Source organism: Xyrauchen texanus, chromosome 19 (genome assembly GCF_025860055.1).
Source record: "Xyrauchen texanus isolate HMW12.3.18 chromosome 19, RBS_HiC_50CHRs, whole genome shotgun sequence".
NCBI classification, from domain to species: Eukaryota; Metazoa; Chordata; class Actinopteri; order Cypriniformes; family Catostomidae; genus Xyrauchen; species Xyrauchen texanus.
The window spans coordinates 36,635,200-36,660,065 of NC_068294.1; the positions used below are offsets into that span (position 1 = coordinate 36,635,200).

The 24,866-nt window shown below is 41.5% G+C and overlaps 1 protein-coding gene across 1 annotated transcript in view; it reads right to left on the reverse strand.

Annotated features, from left to right (window-relative positions):
* Positions 1-22,204, reverse strand: part of LOC127660033 (AF4/FMR2 family member 2-like) — a 263,181-nt gene extending 240,977 nt beyond the window's left edge. The window contains exon 1 of the mRNA XM_052150087.1: positions 22,097-22,204. Within this exon, the coding sequence (XP_052006047.1) occupies positions 22,097-22,149 (53 nt within the window). The 5' untranslated portion in view covers positions 22,150-22,204. The remainder of the gene's footprint in view (positions 1-22,096) is intronic.
* Positions 22,205-24,866: the final 2,662 nt, after the last annotated feature.

Below are 24,866 nucleotides of genomic sequence, written 5' to 3' on the forward strand. Positions count from 1 at the left end.
TATATATATTAGTATATATATCAGTTATGTGGGGATTTTTTTGTTGTACATTTTTATGTCAAGTTAATGGGTATTGCAATATGTTAGTGCCACTTGTGTTACCCTAATCACGTTTGTTTCTGTGAGTGACACTGGTGCAGTTGTCTATTAATTTTTATTGGTCAATGTTCCTGGAAGGGCTACTCTTGATTAAATTAAAGTAGTCATGAGGCCTTTTTCTTTACCAACTGTATTAGTATGGTGGTTAACAGAACATTTAAAAAAACAAAGTAGATTTCCTTAGTTACAGTAGTTTGGTATAATAACATAATCTAATTTAATGATTTATACGGCACTGTAATGAGATGTCATCTTTGTGTCATAAAATTGTCATAATTTTTGCACCCTCAAGTTGTTTCAGACCCCTTTCTGAAAAGTCAGGCAGAATGTTAGCCTCAGTTGCCATTCAATTTCATTGCATCTTTTTCCATACAATGAAAATGACTGGTTACTAAGGCTGTAAGCCCCTAACATTCTGCCTAACATCTCCTTTTGTGCTTCACAGAAGAATGTAAGTCACCAGGTTTAAACAGGGCCAGAGAGAGAGAGAGAGAGAGAGAGAGAGAGGAGTTGGCAGATTACAAGTAAATGGTGGCAGAATAATGGTAATTTTGTGTCACTCTCCATTTCGTGGGACTGCGCTAATGGCTTCATTAACACTTCTTCTACCTGGCAGCCCACAGAGGACAATATCACATCCATCTTTGTCACATAACAATAAAAGCAGCTAAACACAACTGGCCTATCAGTCCAGGGGCTGAAGGAGGCAAGAAATGAACAGAGGAAAAATCAATAGTGAAATATCAATACGGGTAAAGCTGCAAAACATGAAGCTTCTTGGAAGTCAAGCAGGTCCCTGCGAATAGAGAAAGTAGAGAATTGATCTCTAACAGGTATGTTGCTCACACTTTGAGTAATAACTCAATGCTATGGCGGAGGAGGAAAAGCACACTGGGAAAACAGCAATGGGTCATAAATCAGCGGAGCCAGGCTCTATCGCCATAAGCACTGAATTTATGACGTTTTCCTCTGCCATCTAGATCATTCCTCTGTTGACTTCTGAAGCCTCGGCTTCCTGTGTCTGCTGGTTTACTGGGCACTTTAGCATGATCTCCCTGTGGTGTATCTGTAACTAAAAGGTTTGATTTTCCAGGCAATAGAGGGATGCGGAAAGTCAACAGTCTAAACACTAAAAATAAGTGTTAATGGTAACACTTAACTAATGTTAACATATACAAGCTTTTTGTAAACACAGTAAATCATATGAAATTACAATTAACAATATTTTTATTAATCTTGGTTTGTGTTCATTTGTACAAATAAATATATAAATATAAAAATAATCAAGATTAATAAATGCTATAAAAAATATTGTCCATTGTCAAACCAATTCAGTTCAGCAAGCTTGATGTAAGAGGAAAAACAACAAAATAAACTATAAGTGGTGATTGCTAAGGCAAGCATTTTAACAAACCCTTAAACCCAAGTATTAAATGGGCAGTAAGCGATCTTGTTTATGGAATTTTATGCAGAAAATGTTCATTCTCCCTGAAAGATAACACTGAAATAAGTGTCCTGAGATTTCTAACCAGCCTCTGTGACAACACTAGACTGTGTAAACAGCAAACAGAAATATGACCACGGGCTGCAGACACATTCTACGATCAGCTAATCAGAAGACTTTGATGAGCTTTCTGCCTGTCAATCATTTTGCACATTCTCATTGTGTATTAGTTGAAGCGGAACATTCAGGTTTAATGTCATATTTAGATTCATAACAGATCTTAGTTAAGGGTGCTATTTTTCTACTGTCGTATTTGACAACCGTGAGATGACGCACTGGTCTACTATTTGGTGTTGGTCTCAGTGCTCTATATTTGGATGGCAATGTTTTAGAAGAAAGGGGGCGTGTCTAACTCAGCAGCCCAGTCTTGTGGAAGTTCCAGAATGGCTAAAACCACTTATAGCTCCTTTAAACTTTAGCATGTATTTTGTCCCACTCCGTTAGTGATACAGACATGAATGATACCTCAAATCATGCAAACTCATAGAGTAGACCCTAGCAACCGCCAACAACACCTGCCACACCAATGTGAAAAAACAACTCAGTACACCTAAATGTTGATGTACAGTAGTAACACTCTGGAAACCACCAACAACACCCTAGCCATGTGGTGGCTACTAGCATGGGCAAGCATTGCTCAAATTTCATAAAAATTAAATAATCTAGTTAATACATTACCTATTTGTATTTTTTTTTTTTTTTACTCTTTACTTCCATAACTTCTAAACACAGCTCAGAACACCTTTGCACCCATAAAGTAATTCCCTGGAACCCACCCACAATCCCTAGCATCATGGCAGTGACTAGCATGGGACAGAATTTTTAGCATGTAAAAATCTAGTTCATACAATACTTTTTCTTTATTTTACTGTTCATTTACTTTCACCATTGCTTAACACAGCAAAGAACACCTTTGCAGTGGTATATTATCAACCTGGAAACCACCCACAACATGGCAGCAACTAGCATGGGACACAACTCAAAACATTTTCAGACAATAAACTCACTATGCACCACTTTTTTATCTATTTGACTGTTTCTGAATTTCAATCATTGCTAAAAAACAACTCAGAACACCTTAGCAACCGTATATTAATGCCCTGGAAACCACCCACAACACCATAGCATTGTGGTGGTGACTAACATGGGCAAGCACTGCTTGCAATTTCTTCAGGTAATGTACAAATGTAGTTAATACATCATTTTTTTCTTTATTCTACTATTTCTTTATTTCAATCATTGCTAAACACAACTGAGAATGCCTAAGCAATCGTATAGTAACACCCTATAAACCACCCACAACACCCTAGCATTATGGAGGTGAATAGCATGGGCAAGTTCTGATCACATTTTCTTCAGAAAATGTAAAAATTTAGGTAATGCATTAATTTTTTCTTTATTTTACTGTTTCTGTACTACAGTTGTTGCTAAACACAACTTAGAATACCTTAACAGTTGTTTAGTAAGAGCCTGGAAACCAACAGCCATAGCTTGAGGTGGTGACTAGCATGGGCAAGCACTGCTCATATTTTCTTCATGTAATGTAAAAATCTAATGAATATACTACTTTCTTTATTTTAATTTCTCAAATGTATTAATTTTACTGTTTACTTTAATTGTTGCTAAACACAACTCAGAATGCCTTAACAATTGTTTAGTAACACCCTGGAAACCACAACACCCTAGCATTGTGCCCATAAGCATGGGCAAGCACTGCTCATATTTTCTTCATAAAATGTAAACAAATAATGAATTAATTTATTTGTCTTTGTTTTACTTTCTTTAATCTCCCAGTGGTGCAAATTCAACACAAAATGTAATATAACATTAATAAAATTCAGGCTAGTCATTGCATTTTGAGGCACATTCAATAGACACCTTTCTAGAAGATGACAACCTAACTCCAACAGTCAAACAAATGATCCACACTTTCCCTCTACAGCATTGATTGTCATTGAAGTTCCCATTGAAAGGGAAGAATGACTTGATTGAAACATATAGCTTGAAGTTAGATGTTATAGATTAAAACAAGAGGGGTACAATTCAAGTAAAACTGTCTGTTGCACCTGTGTAATAGAAAACACATTCCTTGAAAAACCCTGAAATGGCACCACCTGCTTTGATTGAATGATTGGTGTCAACAAAGGTTTCAGAGTTGTGAGGAAAACACTGCTATTATCGTCGTTATTATGCAACAGTCGACAATAACTCAGCTAGGCACAACAATGAAGGTGTCAGTGCGTCAAACATGTTCATTGCTGTTTATTTATGCATGAATATGCATTACAATACTACAGCAGCATCTGACACATTCTGATACCTGAGTATGAAAATGCCTGGCAATTAATGCCGTCTCACACAGACATAGACAAACATTATGTTTGAAGCTCTTGATGGAATAATAGACTGTCCTATCAATGCATAAGACGTGCTGTCTAATCTAAGCTGACTAAAGTAATAGAGCCATTTGCCACATTCACAGAGAAGTGTGATGTGAAATACATTTATAAAAGAGAACGATAAACAGAAACAATCAATAAAGTACAACAAATACACTATAACGCACTTTGAAGATATATTGCAGGGGTGGCAAATTATTTGCTTGTTATTGACTGAATAAAAATTATAAAATGAAAAAAACAACAACAACAACAACATGTCATCCTGAATGGATTCATTGTGTAATATTTTGCTTTCTGTTACAGTAAGATTTGTTCCTTGGCTCTTACAATACAGGCAACAAAGAGGTCAAAAATTATTTTTAAAAAGCACTGATGGAATTCCCAAGTGCTGTATGGCTACTGGCTGGCTGCATTACCTTCACTATCCAATCTTACATTTTCAACATTTCACCCATTTCAATTCACTTCTTAATTAAAATGTTAGTTTTGGAAAAAAATTCATGAGCAGTTACAATTTATATTTGCCTACAGCAAGATATTCATATCCCTCATTGAAACCTGGAAGTAATTGTGTTCGCATAATCAGTGACGAGCGTGATTCGGAGGCTGCACCTCTAACAAAAAATTTTTACTCAAATGATGGTTAGGTTTAGGTTTGGGGTTTATGGTTTACTAATATATTTATTAAAAATGGAGCTGACACGTGCCCAATGCCCAACAACACTTTGGCCACTGGGGGCAGTGTTTACAATTTCACTAAGCACAGACCGATTTTACCAAAAGAAAAGTCAAGCTACTGTTTTTCACTGTGAAATTAGTCTGGTGCATTTACAGTAATTTTTTGATTGTTTGTGTACCTTTCCTTTGACAAAGTTAGATGCTCACCTCAACCTAGCATCATATTGTGAAACGCAGTGCACTCCAGAACTTTCTCCCTTTCGGGGGGATTCGTTGCATTGCATTGGTGCCCCTTTTGTTACTCGTGCCTCTTAACAGCTCTTTGAGTTTCTCACAGGGAGAGTCTTCCATTTAAAGCATTTTGGCTTCAAGTCATTTTCTTATCACTGCTTTTCACTCTCTGATAAAGATGTGTGTTCCTTTCCGATCTTAATCAAACAATAAATGCCGGGGGACTTTCAGAGCACTGGAGCAGCTCAAATGACAACACTGTTTGTCGTTTTATCGGTCACTTTTAGCACAAAATGTGAATGAGCCTGCTTAATGGGACAAATTAGCATGTGCTGTGAAAATAGGTAGATAGTTGGATGTGACTGATGGAGTGTTGTGTGGTTGGGATTGTTGGCAGGCGTGTTTGCTCTTTAGCAGCTTTGTGACTCCCTATGACTGTTTGTCTACAAATACTGTAAACAAGGTTCCATTTTTCCATGCTGAAGCCAGACAACGGCTGCTGTTTGTCCAGTCTGGACTCTTCCGAATAACATCAGCACACACTCAAATCCTGACATTAACACAGCAATATGCTTTTTTGCTCTGTGTAAGATGGCATGTGATGGCATGTGCCTCATCCAATTTTTAGGCCAAATGGATTTTAAATGTTGAAATAGATAAGGGGTTTTTGTAAGGCGTAATATTAATAAGCATGTCCTTAAAATGCGTGAAACTCACGTTTACATCCGTATTCAACATCCGGGCATTTGCACATGAGGAACTCATGAATACATATTAACTCGTATGAAATCATAAGAAATAGCCAACTCATAAAATATGAAAATTTTTTCTTGAGACTGGGTTGAATGTTAACATATACAGAAGTTCCTTACTGTAAATTTTTACCCTGAACATTTTGTCATTAATGTTTCTCGAAAATTATTGGCCTTTTTTTCTGTAGAATACAAAAGGAGTTATTGTCATAATGTCAAAGCTACACTTTACCATACAACGAAAATGCATGGTGATCATTGGTTGTTAATTTCAACAGCAATTTTGCTTAGTTTAAAAAAAAAAAAATGTAATAACTTACATAAGCTATTCTCCACGGCATTCACGCACAACTCACCACGTGCCCCACTGCGAGAGAGAACCTAAACATTATAGCGACCATGAGGAGGTTCCCCCTTGTGACTCTACCCTCCCTAGCATCCGGGCCAGTTTGGTTGCTTTGGAGTCCTGGCTGGAGTCACTCAGCATGCCCTGGATTCGAACTCGCTGAGCTACCCAGGCCCCCCTTCAAGATGGGCTTTTAAAAGTTGAAGTTCTTTTAAATTGACAAGTCTTCTTAAAAATGTGACGCACCTGCGTGAGATGCTGAAAAAACAGCCAGAGGTGGCACAACTGTCAAAGACATCCGTCTACTGCATATTACAATAAGCACAGAGTGTGCTTCTCCCATTCTGTAAGAAGTAACATCCAAATATTGCTCCATCAAGCTGTTAAAATAAGGGATTTAAAAAAGAATTTTCAATTCCCTTTGGCTTACAAAGCAAAAGGTCAGTTTAAAAGACAAACTGATTCATCTCTTGGAAAGAAATGAGATTGAAAAAAAAAAGCGCCATACAGATGCCCGCATGCCTGTATTGAATCATCATATTTGTCATAGAGTGCTTTCAATGGAAGCAGTGACCTTTGAGGTAGTAGAGTAAATTGCTTTGTGGCAAAAAGGTAAGCTGGAAGCTTGAAGCATGAAGCTTGATTAACCTGATCTTCAGATGTAATCCAGCCAATCAGGCAGCTGCAGAAGTTTGTAGACCAAAAGAAGTCAAGAGACATTCATTTTAGGTCTATTGTTACGGTTTCATTGATGAAATATCTGTTTTGTTAATGAATTTGATTTGACCTCAACCTTTGATGTCTTCATAAATACTAGAAGCAAAGCCCTAACATTTTAAGTCCTTCAAAGTCTAACCCTGTTAGATTCAATAAGGAAAACTAATCCCCCCCACAAATATGTACATAGTACTAGCATATTTTTGTTTAATACCAAATTACTACAATGTTACCTTAATGATTTTTTTGTTTTAAAACTTGATAAAAATGGTTTAGAATTCCTCAAAAATGTGCATAAAGCAAACATTTATCTCGTGCAATTTAACTTGTCTTTATTTAATTCGTTTTTCATTTTTTCATCATTTATGTTTGAGTCAAAACAATATTGACATGCATGTTGCTTCTGTCTAAACAATACGGTCAAGGCTAAATGAAGCAGATATTTAAAGCATTCAAATTCACCGGGCCATTACTGAAGCCCTTATTGGGTCTATTGTAATCAGTGCTCAGTTAATAACTTCTTTAGCGCTGGACAGCCATCCAGAGACCCTACTCTAACAAGCCTGCGGTTGATGATTTCCCCACGGACAGCCTTTCAACATGGGCCCTTGTGTCACTTGAACTATTCTGTGTTAGAACAATTAGCATTTAATGCCCTGTGGTACATTGCCACTATAAATCAAGACTGTGCCAACTTTAGGTAAATTAGAACTGTATAAGGTTTGGTGTGATTTGGTCCTCAATCATGTCAGTAATCAAATTAGTTAAAAATTGGTTTTCTGACATTAATATTTTGCAAACCACATTGAGAGAATTTTAAGTGTGCAATTGTAGATAAGATTAGAAATTATCTGAACTCCACCTAGACAGCAAGACTAGAATTTATGAGCCCAATAGTCTAACAGTGCTTAAAAACAACATTAAATGGTTTTCACAACACATTTAAAAGCGATAATGTGATATACAATGAAAAAATCTAGGTTTGGATTTCGCTGTATTTTGACAAATTGGCTATGAAATCATTAGTGGTGCTGATAAGGAAAACATCACTATTGCTCTTAAAATTTTGTGTGAATACCCTTACACTATTTGTGCTATCAACATGAATGATATATCAAATCATGAAGGTTGTTAAGGAGAGAAATGTTTTTACTTTTCTAAGCAAGTTTTTTAGCCTGGTGGATGATAAAATGGGTGAAAAATCCCACAATGAAGGGCCAGAGCCGTATCTAGGGATGAGGAAAAAACATTGAAATTTGGTGGGCTCCTTTGCCTTTGTTAGTAAACAATCACTTACCATCCACCTAGAACAACCTACCACCATAGTAGCAACTAACCAGAACACCTGAGGAACACCTCATCTAATATTGGTTAGAGTAACAGATAGTCCTGCCCCAAACTCACATAATTGGTTTAACCAATGTTGCTGTGATGGGCTGGTCGGGATACTCACAAACAGAGCAAAGTTTTGATAGGCCCATGGAGCCACAATGATTACACATTTTAGGGAAATCAACCTATAAATAACTTACTTGAAAGAATATTCCAGGTTAAATACAAGTTTATTGTATTGTATTGACCCTCGTAATATTCCTTTAATGTATAGTTGTCTCTGTATATGTTGGTATTTGGTATTTTACCTTAAAAAACGATTTGGCTGTAGCTTGAATGTATAAATTCATATTTGTATCTACAGATCCTTAGCCTTGGAACCCCACAAGTTCACAGTTCTTTCTACTGCCGTCCCTTCAGTGAAACTTGTTAATTGCGTGCAGAAGGGTGGCAGGCCATCACCTTTTGTCCCTCCACATAACCTGACTGCCGTGCCAACCTTGCCGCTTTATCATGCCACAGCATTTGGCTTTCTTATTGCAGGTGGCAAAATGAGACCGCGGGCACTGCACTTGGCAGCCTCCTCTCACAATCAGCATGCCAACTGCTGCACCTTCTAACTTGTGTGGCAGCCACAGAGATGTGCTGGGCACAGCCTGGCTTGGCTGCCTTTTCAAGCCAGACACAATTGAGATTGGCACCCATCGCATCTCCTTGAGCAAGCCGTGTGATATATTGTCTCCAGTTGTGTTCAAGGTGGAGGCAGGGAAAGCTGGGAAATGTGGTAGATCTGTGCCACGACTATTGAGAATGTTCAATCCCTGTGACTAAACAACATTGGAGCGAGTACAGACTAGAAATGGCACAAAATGTGCCATAGAGTGGACATAACACACACCACAATAAAGCGAAACAAAGTATATTTTCACAGCAAAACAGAACATTTAGTCTGTAATACTCTCACAACATTGTGCACCAGTTTCAGAACAACTGAATTTAACTTAATAAATTCTTTATAATAATAAATTGATCAATTGTCACACATTATACATACATTTCTGCATATACATGGTGAAATTGATTATTTTTCACATATCCCAGCTAAGCTGGGGTCAGAGTGCAGGGTCAGCCATGATACGGTGCCCCTGGAGCAGATAGGTTCAAGGGCCTTGCTCAAGGGCCCAACAGTGGTGTCTTGGTGGTGTTGGGGCTTGAACCCCTGACCTTCTCATCAGTAACTTAGAGCCTTAACCACTGAGCCACCACTGCCCCATAAGGAAGGTAAGGAAATTGCATTTGCTACAACAGCTATTTCTCAGTAACTATTATGACTGCAAGATTTATTGGAATTATCGGAATATCGCAAATGTACATATTACAATATGCATATTACAAGGGTTTGTGATATGGGAATGATTTTAATACAGTAATACAGAGGTGTGGGTGCTGAGTCAAATGATGGAGCATGTCACAATTTGTACATAGTTGGCTACAGTGGTCTGTGGATATATCAAAGGATGGGTTTCAATTAGGGATGCATCGATACCACTTTTTCTCTTCCGATCCGATTCCAATATCGGAAATCTCAGTATTGGGCAATACCGATACTGATCCAATACCAGTTTTGTTTTTTGCATAATCAGTTTAGAATATATTTACATTATTGTGTGGAACTAATTGGGTGTGCTCTTTAATATGTAAAGAAACACAAACCTCTAACTACACATTATTTCAATATAAATGTACAGCTTATTAAGAAACATTTTATTATTAACTAGTATACTGGATAATGTAGCAGCAAAATTGACAGAAATTCCAGTATAAGTCATCAGTAGTCACCTGATGTTTGGGCAAAAAGTTTTCAAATTGTATCTGGACTTTAAAGGATTCAGATCTCCTTTTGTTACATTTAGTTGTAAGATATCAGCTCACTTTTCATTCACACAATAATTTTTTGAAACCCATTCAACTTTGGGTCTAATCAGTCTGTGCCCTAATCAGACGCCAAACAACATGCAATAAAAGTGATCTTTTCCATGTTAAACAGAGTTTTTGTCCTAAGCAGCTGCGATGGGTGACGGGACATTCTGTCGATCTTCGGCTTCTATATTTGACAATGTGCCATGACGTGAGTCTGCTATGAGCTGGCACCGGTCCAAAATCATGAAAACATCATACGGAAGCCAGCATCTCACTTGCTGGTTAAAACGAATCGGTTACCTAACGTAACCTCGGTTCTCTCTAGATGAGGGAACGAGTATTGCGTAAGCTAGCTTACGCTACGGGAAAGATTAATCTTTTCTGAGATATTGAAGCCAAAAAATTGTCCTTAATTTTGTATCATTTGTCAACGCAGAGCAGCAACTGCAGACCTTGAGCGGGCTAGCTAGCGAGCTCATTGGTTGCTCTGCGGCAACTGCTGCAGCCTATAGACGAACTTGGGTGAACTCGCGTCCAATGAGAGGCATCCGCGCACTTACTGCATCAAAGCCCACCAAAATGGGCGTGGCTAGAGTGCATATAAGCGTAGTTCGTAGGCTGGAACCCTGGTTTTCATTGAATGAAGCGAAAGTCGCTCGTGGCGCGAGCACGGCTGGCTACGCAATACTCGTTCCTCATCTAGAGAGAACCGAGGTTACGTTAGGTAACCAATTCGTTCTCTTACGAGAGGTTCTCTCAGTATTGCATAAGCTAGCTTACGCTACGGGAACCCATTGTCAACGCCGCGGCGCCAAGCATCCACTGCATCAGCCCCGGGGTGGGGGACCCGGGGAGCCCTTGTGAGTGGGGAAATAATATCTGGCCGGCAAGAGTGCGGGCCAATGTGTGTGTAATACATAAGCACATAGTGGGAAGGGAACAACAGAGCGGCGGTGCCGGTCTGTGTGGAATGAGTCCCATCAGTGCAGCTCACCAGGGGAGCTGTAGCGTATTAAACCGCTAGTAGTTTTGCCTGCATGGCGGGCACTTCCAGATTGTAAAATCTGACAAAGGTGGAGGGGGAAGCCCAGCCCGCTGCCGCACATATGTCGTGAATGGAAATCCCGCTGGACCATGCCCACGATGAGGCCATGCCTCTAGTGGAGTGAGCCCTAATGCCCAACGGGCATGGCAGGTCTTTTGACACGTATGCGGCAGCAATAGCGTCCACTATCCATCTAGACAGTGTCTTTTTCGAGGCGGCGAGACCTTTGGTGCGCCCTCCGAACGAAACGAAAAGCTGCTCAGAGTGTCTGAAAGAGGCGGAGCGCGCAGTATACAATCTCAGTGCTCTGACTGGGCAAAGGAGATTGGCATCGCGTTCACTATCGGATGCTGGCAGCGCCGATAGGGAAATGACCTGTGCTCTAAAAGGAGTACCGATCACCTTGGGAACATAGCCGTGTCTAGGCTTTAAAATGACCTTGGAGTCACTTGGTCCGAACTCAAGACACGCAGCGCTGACAGACAGCGCGTGAAGGTCTACCACACGTTTGACTGATGACAGGGCAGTCAGAAAAATGGTTTTGAGTGAAAGGTATTTCAAATCCACGGATTGAAGCGGTTCGAAAGGGGGGGCTTTCATAGTTTCGAGAACTATAGAAAGATCCCAGATAGGAACCGATGGGGGGCACGGGGGGTTCATCCTTCTAGCTACCTCGAGGAAGCGGATGACCAGCTCGTTTTTTCCCAGTGACTGGCCGTGCAGGGGTTCAGCGAACGCCGCGACGGCCGCCACATACACTTTGAGCGTGGATGGGGATCTGCCCTTATCCAGCAGCTCTTGTAAAAACACGAGCAGCGACAACACCCCACATGTCCGTGGGTCCAGGTCTCTGTCGGTGCACCATTTTGAAAACACAGACCATTTTGACGCATAGAGTCTTCTCGTGGAAGGGGCTCTAGCGTGTATGATGGTGTTACCCCTTCTGGCAGAGCGACGGGTAGTCGTTGATCACCCACGCGTGCAGCGCCCAGCGCTCTGGGTGGGGATGCCAGATTGTGCCGCGAGCTTGAGAGAGGAGATCTGCTCTCACTGGGATGGGCCACGGCGCTGTCAGTGACAGCTGCGTAAGCTCCGGGAACCATGTCTGATTCTCCCAACGCGGGGCTATGAGGAGCACCGAGTGACGCGTTTCCCTGATCCTCTGCATTACCTGTGGCAATAGCGAGACGGGAGGGAAGGCGTAAGCGGGCGGTTGGGCCAGTCCTGGGCCAGCGCGTCCTCGCTTTCGAGAAAAATATTGGGCAGTGAGAGTTCTCTTCTGACGCAAAGAGGTCTATCTCTGCTCTGCCGAATATGCACCATAACTTCTGGACTGTTTGAGCGTGCAGGGACCATTCCCCTGGAGGAATATTGTCTCTGGACAGTCTGTCTGGGCCGTCGTTCAGGTGGCCTGGCACGTGCGTCGCTCTCAGCGAGCGCAGGTGGCACTGGGACCAACTCAGTATGCGTTTCGTCAGATGGAAGAGGTTCCTGGATCTGACACCGCCCTGACGGTTTAGGTAGGATACCACAGATCTGTTGTCCGAACGAACCAGGACGTGGTGACCCTGAATGACTGGGAGAAAGCGCACAAGCGCGTACTCGACCGCTATCATTTCCAGACAATTTATGTGAAGGAGCTTTTCCTGAACTGACCATAGGCCAAAAACCGGAGAGCCCTCGCAGACCGCGCCCCAACCCGTGTTGGACGCGTCTGTCGAGATGACTTTTCGGCGAGATACAGCTCCCATCGTCACTCCCCGCTGATACCATTCGGCCACTGTCCAGGGCTGCAGAGCTGAAATACAGGTCTGAGTCACCTTGATCAGCTGGCGGCCTGTGGCCCAAGCCCGGCGAGACGCGCGGGTGTTTAGCCAATGCTGAAGTGGGCGCATGCGCAGTAAACCCAGCTGAAGTACTGCTGCGGCTGAGGCCATGTAACCTAGCACTCTCTGAAATTTTTTCAGAGGCGTGAGGCTGTTCATCTGAAAGGACGCGGCTAGTCGCTGAGCACGGCGCGCGCGCTGTGTAGATAAGCAAGCCGTCATTGCCACGGAGTCTAGTTCTATTCCAAGGAAGGAAATTGCCTGACTGGGCTGTAGTGAGCTCTTGGTCCAATTGACTGCAAGACCCAAACTGTTCAGATGGCTGAGGAGAACTGTTCTGTGAGACAGCAGCTCCGTATGTGACTGTGCCATAATCAGCCAGTCGTTCAAATAGTTCAGAATTCGCAAGCCCTGACTCCGCAGGGGTGCGAGCGCCGCATCCATGCACTTCGTGATAGTACGGGGTGCTAAAGACGGGCCGAACGGAAGGACGGTGTATTGATAAACCTGGCCGTCGAAGGCGAATCTCAAGAATGGCCTGTGACGGGGATTTATCTGAATCTGAAAGTAGGCATCTTTCAGATCGAGAGAGATAAACCAGTCCCCCTGGCGCGTATGTGCGAGGAGTTTCCTGATTGTAAGCATTTTGAACGGTCTTTTTGCAAGCACCTTGTTCAAACCCTTGAGATCTAATATTGGTCTGAGGCCGCCGTCTTTCTTGGGAACAAGAAAATAACGGCTGTAAAACCCCGACTTCGCTCAGCGAAGGCGCCACTTTCTCTATGGCCCTTTTGCACAGAAGGTTTGCTATTTCTGAACGAAGCATGCAGGCTGCTTCCGAGTTCACAATAGTTTCGAGCGCGCTCTGAAGCGGGAGGGCGGCGATCGAACTGTAGCAAATAGCCCTGTTTTATTGTGCTTAACACCCATTTGGATATCCCTGGGATAGCTTCCCACGCTTTGAAGCGTAACGCTAGAGGGTGAATGGCCAAATCGCCCTGATTGCTGCACACAGCGCGCTGAACAGAATGTGTGAGCGGCTTACTGTGCTTACGCATGACTGCTCGCAGACAGCAGGGACAGGCTGTTCTGTGAGTGACTTCCGATTGAGGTGAATGGGGAAAGAGTCACATCTGTTAAGTGATGCTGCGAGCATAGTCACGGGCACGGGACTTACATACAGAGAAGTGTTTACTGGCCGTGTGACAGAGCGGGCAGAGAATGGGCGCCGCGACGTATTCGTGAGCGCGTTTATTGACTCTAACACTCGAGCGGGCTGTGTCCGCTTTATGTGAGTGGGCTCTGATCGGGACACGGTAAGTGTAATGCTTGTGTGTAGAGGTGAACACTGGATTGTGGGCACATTTTCTACACATAAGGCTGGTCGTGTGACAGAGCGGCCAGAGAAGGGGCGCGCGCACGGATTCGTGGGCGCGTTTATTGACTCTAACAATCGAGCTGGCTGTGTCCGCTTTATGTGAGTGGGCTCTGATAGGAACATGGGAAGTGTAATGCTTGTGTGTAGGGGTGAACACTGGTTTGTGGGCACATTTTCTACACATAAGGCATGTTTGCTTTTTACAAGATTTCTTTGGGTCGCCATGAAAACAGCGTTTGAGTGCAGGCAAGTGGGCAGTATCACCGGCTTGTTGGCTGCTGAATCCACCACTGTAGTAGCCTGAGAGAGGGGGACTGACAGGGGGCGCAGCTTTGACGGTGGTCCGGCCGCGGCGGGACTGAGCCATCATTTTTTCAACAAGGCTAGGAGGACTTCGGTTGCTCAGGTTTCAGCGCAACCTTAGACCGAGGCCCGCGGGGGGGCAGCGGTTGCGGCGGCTGTCTGAGCGCGATCGAGGGCGGTCGCCCTGTCGACGCTGAGAAGTCTGACTTTGTTGAGCTGGGCGCTGTGAAGAGGCTCGTGCAGGAGGCTGGGCACGTGGGCGGCCTGCAGAGGAGCTAGCGCGATGCGGCAGGAAGAGGTTCATGGCTTGGGTGGCTTTCTGGACTTCTGAAAAGCGGTCAACAATGCCACTCACCGCGGAGCCGAAGAGACCGGTCGGAGAGAGCGGTGCATTGAGGAACGTGGAGCGCTCTGCTTCTCCCATGTCGGCTAGCGTTAGCCACAGGTGTCTCTCGGTCACAGTCAGCGAGGCCATGCACTTCCCTAGAGCTTGGGCTGCAGCTTTGGTAGCGCGAAGGGCGAGGTCCGTCAAGCTTCTTAGATCTGTAACAGCCTCTGGGTGCCTGCCTTTCTCATCCCACTCTCGAAGAATGTCCGCTCGGAAGATCTGTAAGACGGCCATGGAGTGCAGAGCAGATGTGGCTTGGCCGGCGGCGGAATAGGCGCGGCCAACATAGGCGGAAGTTGCTCTGCAGGCCTTAGACGGGAGCACTGGCTTAGACCGCCATCTCGCAGAGGGCGGGCAAAGGTGTGCTGCTACCGAATCCTCGACCGGGGGGATGGAGGAGTAGCCCTTCTCGGTGGCGCCGTCCACCGAATCGAGAGAGGTGGAGACGTGGGAACGGATCCTGGCCGAGAAAGGCGCGTTCCACGACTTTGCAAGCTCAGTGTGAAGTTCCGGCAGGAAGGGAGCGGCCCGGGCCGCGGGTGTTGCGCGGCGACGGCTCTGAAGAAAGCAGCCGTCGAGTCTGTTGGGAGCCTGCTCAGGGGGCGGTGACCACTCAAGCCCGAGGCGGTCGACGGCCTGTGTGAGGAGGCGTGTTAGTTCCCCTTCGACTCCGGCGCGGGTCCTGCTGGATTCCTGGGCCGAGGAGGAGCGTGGGAGCCTGATCACTCCTCGCTGTCGAAGCCATGATGGAACAGCCCTTATCCTCCGCCTCGTCCTCCGAGATGGCCGCAGTCGCGGCCGCAGGGCGGCAACTGCGGCGTCCGGGGCGGGGAGGGTGAGAGCGATGCTTTCGAGGAGAGGCTCGGCGAGGCAGTCGCTTCTATCAATGGTTCTGGCAGCCTTTGGGAGCAGCGCTTTTTCCTGCTGGCGGAACGGAAGGCAGCGGCGGCTTCGGTTCTGAGCGCTCGAGTCGAGCCCGCGAGGGTCGACATCGGAAGCTCCTCGCAGAGGTCGCATCCGCCTTCAGCGAGGGCGAGCTCTGCATGCCCCAGTCCCAGGCAGAGAGCGCAGATGATGTGGCGGTCTCCGGCGCTGAGAGGGGCGCGGCATGAAGCGCAAGTGGTGCAAGGCATCTTAAAAAAGACGCTCGTTACTGTTTTGTGATGTTCGTAAAGAATTAGCTTGCTCTAAAAAAGGATATGTCGCCGGATGGCGTAGCTCGCAGGATGGCTGAAGGTGGCGGAGACGGCCGGCTTCTTCGAGCGCTGTCCAAGCTTGCTAGATGCCCCTCGAATGGCGACGCGGCTTCCAGTTCAGAGATACGAAGAGCTTCGCTGAAGAGATGAAAATCAGGGTTCCAGCCTACGAACTACGCTTATATGCACTCTAGCCAAGCCCATTTTGGCGGGCTTTGATGCAGTAAGCACGCGGACGCCTCTCATTGGACGCGAGTTCGCCCAAGTTCGTCTATAGGCTGCAGCAGTTGCCGCAGAGCAACCAATGAGCTCGCTAGCTAGCCCGCTCAAGGTCTGCAGTTGCTGCACTGCGTTGACAAATGATACAAAATTAAGGATAATTTTTTGGCTTCAATATCTCAGAAAAGATTAATCTTTCCCGTAGCGTAAGCTAGCTTACGCAATACGAGAGAACCTCTCGTAAGAGAACTACTGCTTTTGGCAGAGAATGTTACATCTACCGACTGCGTTCACGAGGGTCTCTTCACACACACACACACACACACACACACACACTAGGGTTGGGCGATATGTCTAAAAATGATATCTCTATATTTTTCAGCCTATTAACAATATTCATTATATATCTCAATAATTATGTTTTTGTTCTAAAGTGGCTCAAAAGTTGTTATTTTTTAATCAGAGAAACCATCATTTCATCCAGACAGCCTTTGTAGCCAAGTAGATTCAATATTTTAAAGACATTCAATACAAATCTATTTAAAAATAATGAATGTTTCATTAAATAAACACAAGGGAGAATGAAATTAAATAATTTTCAGTGATATGCACTTTATATTTAATTTCAAATGATACATAGTAGCTTAATAAAAAGCATTTTATTAAATATTAATTATTTAAAATATCCTGGTTTTAAAAATGGTTTTACTAATACGTTTTTGTGAATGAACAACGTGTGCAAAGCTACATCACTGACTTACTTTTGAAACCCCAGTTGAACATTGCATAATACTAAATTATTACTATGGGTTTTATAATAATAATATAATGCTGGATTATTATTATTATTCTGATTATTAGATTTGCATTATACAAAAGTAATATATTTCTGTCCTGTTTACTTCACCTCCATCTGGGGCTTTTAGAGTTGAAATCAAGTTTACTTACATCTAAGCCAAATACATTTAAACTCAGTTTTTCACAATTCCTGACATTTAATTGTAGAAAACATTCCCTGTCTTATGTCAGTTAGAATCACAACTTTATTTTAAGAATGTGAAATGTCAGAATAATAGTAGAGAGAATTATTTATTTCAGCTTTTATTTCTTTCTCCTCATTCCCAGTGGGTCATAAGTTTACATACACTTTGTTAGTATTTGGTACATTGCCTTTAAATTGTTTAAACTGGGTCAAACATTTTGGGTAACCTTCCACAAGCTTCTCACAATAAGTTGCTGGAATTTTGGCCCATTCCTCCAGACAGAACTGGTGTAACTGAGTCAGGTTTTTAGGCCTCCTTGCTCACACACGCTTTTTCAGTTCTGCCCACAAATTTTCTATCGGATTGAGTTCAAGGCTTTATGATGGCCACTTCAAAACCTTGACTTTGTTGTCCTTAATCCATTTTGCCACAACTTTGGAGGTATGCTTGTGGTTATTGTCCATTTGGAAGACCCATTTGCAACCGAGCTTTAACTTCCTGCCTGATGTCTTAAGAAATTGCTTCAATATATCCACATCATTTTCCTTCCTCATGATGCCATCTATTTTGTAAAGTTCACCAGTCCCTCCTGCAGCAAATCACCCCCACAACATGATGCTGCCACCCCCATGCTTCACAATTGGGATGGTGTTCTTCCTTGCTGAAAGCAACAATTTAAAGTCAAAAACCTTTTAATTATCGATTTGTTTCTTACACCAATTTATTTAACTATTTTATTGGTTTGCTTCAGAAGACATTAATTGATCGACCAGAGTCATGTGGATTACTTTTCTGCTGCCTAAATATGATTTTTGGACTGCCAAACAACCATAAGCATGATGGCACCCATTCACTAGCATTGTATGGGCAAACTGAGCTGAAATGTGCTTATATAAAAATCTTCACTTCGGTTCTTCTGAAGAAATAAAGCCATACACATCTGGGATGGCTTAAATAAGTAAATCAGGAGAGAATAACATTTTTTTGGATGAACTATTCCCTTAAGGGCAAGAATTATATTTGGGGAAGTTGATGAGTTTTAAATATGATAATTTTACAAAATTCATGAATTTCAATTTTTGTTGGTTTGTTTTATAGTTGTTTTACTGTTTACATTTAGCTCAAACCCTATCATAAGCTGTTTAATGGCATATTCCATTGTGACAAATTACCCTATATAGTGTGACAACATGCCCTGTTATTAAAGCAAATTGTCACAAAAGAATATTGTGGGTCCAATGAAGTGTATCTTATTTCCTGGGCAATAACTAAGGTAATGCTTGTAACTGTTGTTCCCAAAATGTTACTGTATATGCCTATATAAAATTGTAATTATCTATATTTGACTTTTAAATATAAACCTTCCCTCAGAAATATTCCCTTGAGTAAAAACGTGTAACAACTCCCCTTAAAAATATGTATTTTTAGTTACTTCTTTCATCTGTTCAAATCATGCTGTATCTCTGTACCCTTTAATAAACTGTGGCCTGAGAAAATCATCCACCAAAACAGCTTCAAGTTTTTCAGAATACTGATTCACAAAGCAAAAGCCTTGTCGGTGTCTCTCTCCATGTACAAAACAAATTCTCAGAGTTTGAAATTTTGTTAACATCTCATTCAGATAAAGTACAAGGCTTTGCACATTTTAACACCAGGATATAAAAATGACTTATTGGGACAGAAATCCCTGCTGAGAAATGCCAAGTAACAGAGAAGGAGCAACTGACTCATTGAATAATCCCTCTTGGTATTATTCTCAGGGTAGCCATAAAGTACTGCCAAATGAAAAGAAAATCACAATAAATGGCTGCACCTAATTACAAGGTCTTCTATTACCACTAAAGGTGCAAACCTATAAAATATAGGCATATAAAAACGTATTAATCATAGCTCTGGTTCCCTAATACAAATATATTGGTTATGACAAATAATGTTCTCATATCAGTAAATTATTTGGCAAAATTAAAAAAAAAAAAACTAAACACAAATTGTCGCAAAATTAGTTGAAAAACATACTTCAAAGCCATTTGACTTCGTAAAAGTGAACGGCCAACATAATTGTGCCATTGATGTCGTGGCTGTGCCAGCATGGAAAAGCATGTTACAATAACCTTTGGTGCTGTCCTCCATTTAACATATTTTGCACATCACTGAATTTTGCACCACTTATTCTGACTTGATTACATCCAACTCCAAAGCAATGCAAGGGAGATCAATATTGTTGAAGTACAGCCCTGGGCCATCAGATAAGACAGCAAGCATTAAATACAATAACAGTGAATATTCTTGTAGATATTCTAATCAAGAGCCATCATCGTGTGTGGACTTGATGAGTGAACATCTTGAGCTACAGAGAAAAACGTCCAGTTGTCCCAAATAATCTACAAGAACATTTAGGGCACCAGGACAACAGAGCATCTTCACAAACAGGCTTCTGAATCATTAATATACTGTAATATCTCTAGAAAACATGGAACGTTCATCCATCCATCCATTTCTAATACATTTTTGGTTAGTTGATAGACTATGTACAGTACATGCAGACACTAAAGGCAATGCACTGCCTTTAAAAACTCAAACCATGCAAACATATCACACAAAAATGGCTTTTTAAATACCCTCATAAATATTCACAGACTTAATGGGTAGCTCAGGGTTATGAATGTGGCAACAACAGACAAAACTGCCACCACTGCAGAAGTAATAAGCAACTTGCCCATAGCTGTTCCTGGGAGAGAATAGATTTAATATCAGCACAGAGCATAAAGATAACCTTTAACCTTAAGTGTTGTTGTAATATATTTTTGTATTGAATACATACAATATAAAGAGCAAACTGTAGTACTGAATATGAAGAGTCCTCACTTATGAGACAATAGACAGTGTACGCCAACATGTCAGCATGCCATCACTTACATACAAAAAAATTAAAAAATAATTTAAAAAATTATATATATATATATATATATATATATATATATAGATAGATATATATATACACACACACACACACACACACACACACACACACACACACACACACACACACACACACACAAAAGCTATCCATATTTTACACAGCAACTGCCAAGACAAAAGTACTGACGGCTACAGCATTTGAGTGAGTCTCAGATGACTTATATTCTCATTTAAATTCTCACAGGAAATATGCAACAGAAAAGTGAGATAGTGTTTTTTAAATTAAATAAAAGAACAGAGATTCCAAAAGGGAAAACACATGATAATTCTCCTTTAAAGAAAAAACAGGTGAACAATGCAAAAATAATATGTGGGCACTCAAAACCATATTCTACAAATCACAATGCTATTGATACCAACTCTATGATCCCACCACCATATCTGCAGGACAGGTTATAAACAAGAGGATAAAACTGGAGGAAGGTATTGAAAATGGGAGGCAACAAAGGAAAAATACTTGTTTTATCCAAAATAAAACAGCAAACCAGACATACAGTATAACCTATATTAAGTCATCAATATACTGTATGTAGATGCCAATTTGTCAATATAGGCCAAGTGATAAAAGATCAAATCAATGACAGGGTTTCATTGTGTATTTCAGTTTTCCCTGCTATGTTGCTTTGTATAGATTACTATCTGCAATCCATACTGTACTCAGCCACATGGTGGGGATATAGAGTGTGTTCAAAAATGTGAAAAGATTTTGGGTAGTAAATTATGTTTATGAAATTTTGTATTGACAGATTATGATTTAAAGCACACCAAGACATAAATAATTTATATAGCCCTAGCCAGCAGGGGACGCAATAGCTGACAGCCCACATTTACAATATCAATAAAATCTACCAAACTTATCAGCTATAAATCTGTTTGTATGGCAAAGTTATTGATATTAACAAAAGAATCCAACCAAGCACATTGCAGGAAGAGGTTTATTGCAAATTACATCTATTTAAGGCAAACAACTTTCTTACTACTGCTAAAAAAAAAATGATATACATGTTTAATATATCTTTGAATTTTTATAATTTATTTTTTCATATAAGCAATAAAGACATTTTGCAAACATTTCCATTTCGAATGGCAACACAATGTATAACTGTGTCCATTTAAGTATAATTAATTACAGTAACAATAGCACTAACAGCGTGAATTGGAAAAATGGCTCACAAATTAGTTATGTAGTAATTACATTTATATTACTCATTATTTACAATGTAATTACACTTTAACATGAACACGTGTAACCATTTGATTGATATATGACTTTTGCCACATAATAATCTAATCAATAGCCCACTATAATAACAATCTATAATAATAATAATGCCAATTTAAAGTACCTATTAAGCAAAAGTAGTGTGCATACATTTCTCTTTGTTTCTTTTATGTAGTTTCACTCAGAATAATTTTGTGAATCACAACAATAACCAATCCATCAACACAGGGGTTTTAAAATTATAGCATGTCCTAATGATCTCTTATAAGTGCATCTTAATAAACACACAGTAAGGACATCGCTGGAGACAGAACAAAGTCAGCACTACAAAACCCACCTATAAATAATTTTGGGCATCACGTGCGCGTTGCGAACGCGCGTTCGGAACGCGTCTACGATGCCCAAAAACGCTGTGAATGTTTTAGAGACACAACCGCTATCATGCGTCATAATGGGCTTCACTCGTATTTCGGAATGTGACCACGTCAGATCGGCGTTTCAAACAGCGGAGCGCATGACAAAGACAATGCATTCATTAAACTGAATGGAAATCAAACAGTAAACACTAAGACGTACCATTGTTGCTCCAGCTCCCAGTCTCTGAAGAAGTCAAACTCGAATAGGTCCATGGTCGGTGTGTTTCAGTGAGGTGCCGGTGGCCGCGTCAGGAACTCTGGCTCTTTCCCTCACACTGCCTGCTGCTCTCTCCGTTCAGCGACACGCAGCCCTGCGGAAGGCGGAGTCAGGGCTCGCTGGAGGCGGTCATTCATCCCGAAGCAAACCGGCGCAGTCCTTTGAATGGAGCAGCTGCTCCACCTGTGTCAAACGTACACTTGTAAACATAGATAAGGGACTGGAATGATATTTAAATATTATTTTATATGAATGAATAATCTTATTATATGAATGCCTTTTCTAAGCCAGATGTTAGTATTCTTTACTCTATAACAATAATAATAATAATAATAATACGAATGATATATATATATATATATATATATATATATATATATACATATACATATATATATATATATATATATATACATACATACATACATACACACACACACACACACACACACACACACACACACACACACACACACACACACACACACACACACACATGTTGTGTTTCCATGTTTTATGGGGACTTTCCATAGACATAATGGTTTTTATACTGTACAAACTTTATATTCTATCCCTAAACCTAACCCTACCCCTAAACCTAACCCTCACAGAAAACTTTCTGCATTTTTACCTTTTCAAAAAACATAATTTAGTATGATTTATAAGCTGTTTTCCTCATGGGGACTGACAAAATGTCCCCACAAGGTCAAAAATTTCGGGTTTTACTATCCTTATGGGGACATTTGGTACCCACAAAGTGATAAATACACGCCACACATACACACACACATACACACACACACACACACACACACACACACACACACACACACACACACACACACACACATGTTGTGTTTCCATGTTTTATGGGGACTTTCCATAGATATAATGGTTTTTATACTGTACAAACTTTATATTCTATCCCCTAAACCTAACCCTACCCCTAAACCTAACCCTCACAGAAAACTTTCTGCATTTTTACATTTTCAAAAAACATAATTTAGTATGATTTATACGCTGTTTTCCTCATGGGGACCGACAAAATGTCCCCACAAGGTCAAAAATTCCGGGTTTTACTATCCTTATGGGGACATTTGGTCCCCACAAAGTGATAAATACACGCTCACACACACACACACACACACACACACACACACACACACACACACACACACACACACACACACACACACGTTGTGGTTCCATGTTTTATGGGGACTTTCCATAGATATAATGGTTTTTATACTGTACAAACTTTATATTCTATCCCCTAAACCTAACCCTACCCCTAAACCTAACCCTCACAGAAAACTTTCTGCATTTTTACATTTTCAAAAAACATCATTTAGTATGATTTATAAGCTGTTTTCCTCATGGGGACCGACAAAATGTCCCCACAAGGTCAAAAATTCCGGGTTTTACTATCCTTATGGGGACATTTGGTACCCACAAAGTGATAAATACACGCTCACACACACACACACACACACACACACACACACACACACACACACACACACACACACACACATGTTGTGTTTCCATGTTTTATGGGGACTTTCCATAGATATAATGGTTTTTATACTGTACAAACTTTATATTCTATACCCTAAACCTAACCCTACCCCTAAACCTAACCCTCACAGAAAACTTTCTGCATTTTTACATTTTCAAAAAACATCATTTAGTATGATTTATAAGCTGTTTTCCTCATGGGGACCGACAAAATGTCCCCACAAGGTCAAAGATTTCGGGTTTTACTATCCTTATGGGGACATTTGGTACCCACAAAGTGATAAATACACGCTCACACACACACACACACACACACACACACACACACACACACACACACACACACACACACACACACACACACACACACACACACACACACACACAGGTGGAATAATGTACAAGATTTAGCTATTTCAGAAAGCAATTGGAACTTTAATTCACCAAAGTAGCATTCAACTGATCACAAAGTATAGTCAGGACATTACTGATGTAAAAAAAAGTAATTTTTGATCAAATCTAGACAGGTCCCATTTCCAGAGGCCATCACTCCAACACCTTATCCTTGAGTAATCAAGCTAAATTGCTAATTTGGTACTAGAAAATCACTTGCCATTATATCAAACCCAGATGAAAGCTGTTTGGTTCATTAAATGAAGCTTAACATTGTCTTTGTGTTTGTTTATGAGTTGCCAAATATGCAATAGACTGGCATTTCTTAAGGACAATCATTGTTTTGAGGAATGAAGGCTATACAATGCTTGAAATTGCCAAAAAAAAAGAAGGAAAATTTAATACAAAGGTGTACACTACAGTCTTTAAAGACAAAGGACAACTGGCTTTAACAAGGACAGAAAGAGATGTGGAAGGTCAGATGTACAACTAAACAAGAGGATACATCAGAGTCTCTAGTTAAAGAAATAGACACCTTACATGTCCTCAGTGACAAGGAGGAAGGTGGTGCCGGGCCGTGACTATGCACACCTGGACCCCAATTGGGCTAATCATCTGAGGAGAGGGATAAGTGCAGCAGAATGTGGTAGTTCGGGAGAGAGAGAGCCACATGCAGCTGCCATGTGTGTTTGTGGTGTGTGTCTTTCCCGAACTGCCGCGTTCCGCTGCACTTTTGCTGGCTGCTCCTCCTCGTCACAATGATAGTTTCATGTACAGCAGTAAAGAGAAGACTCAGGGGTTC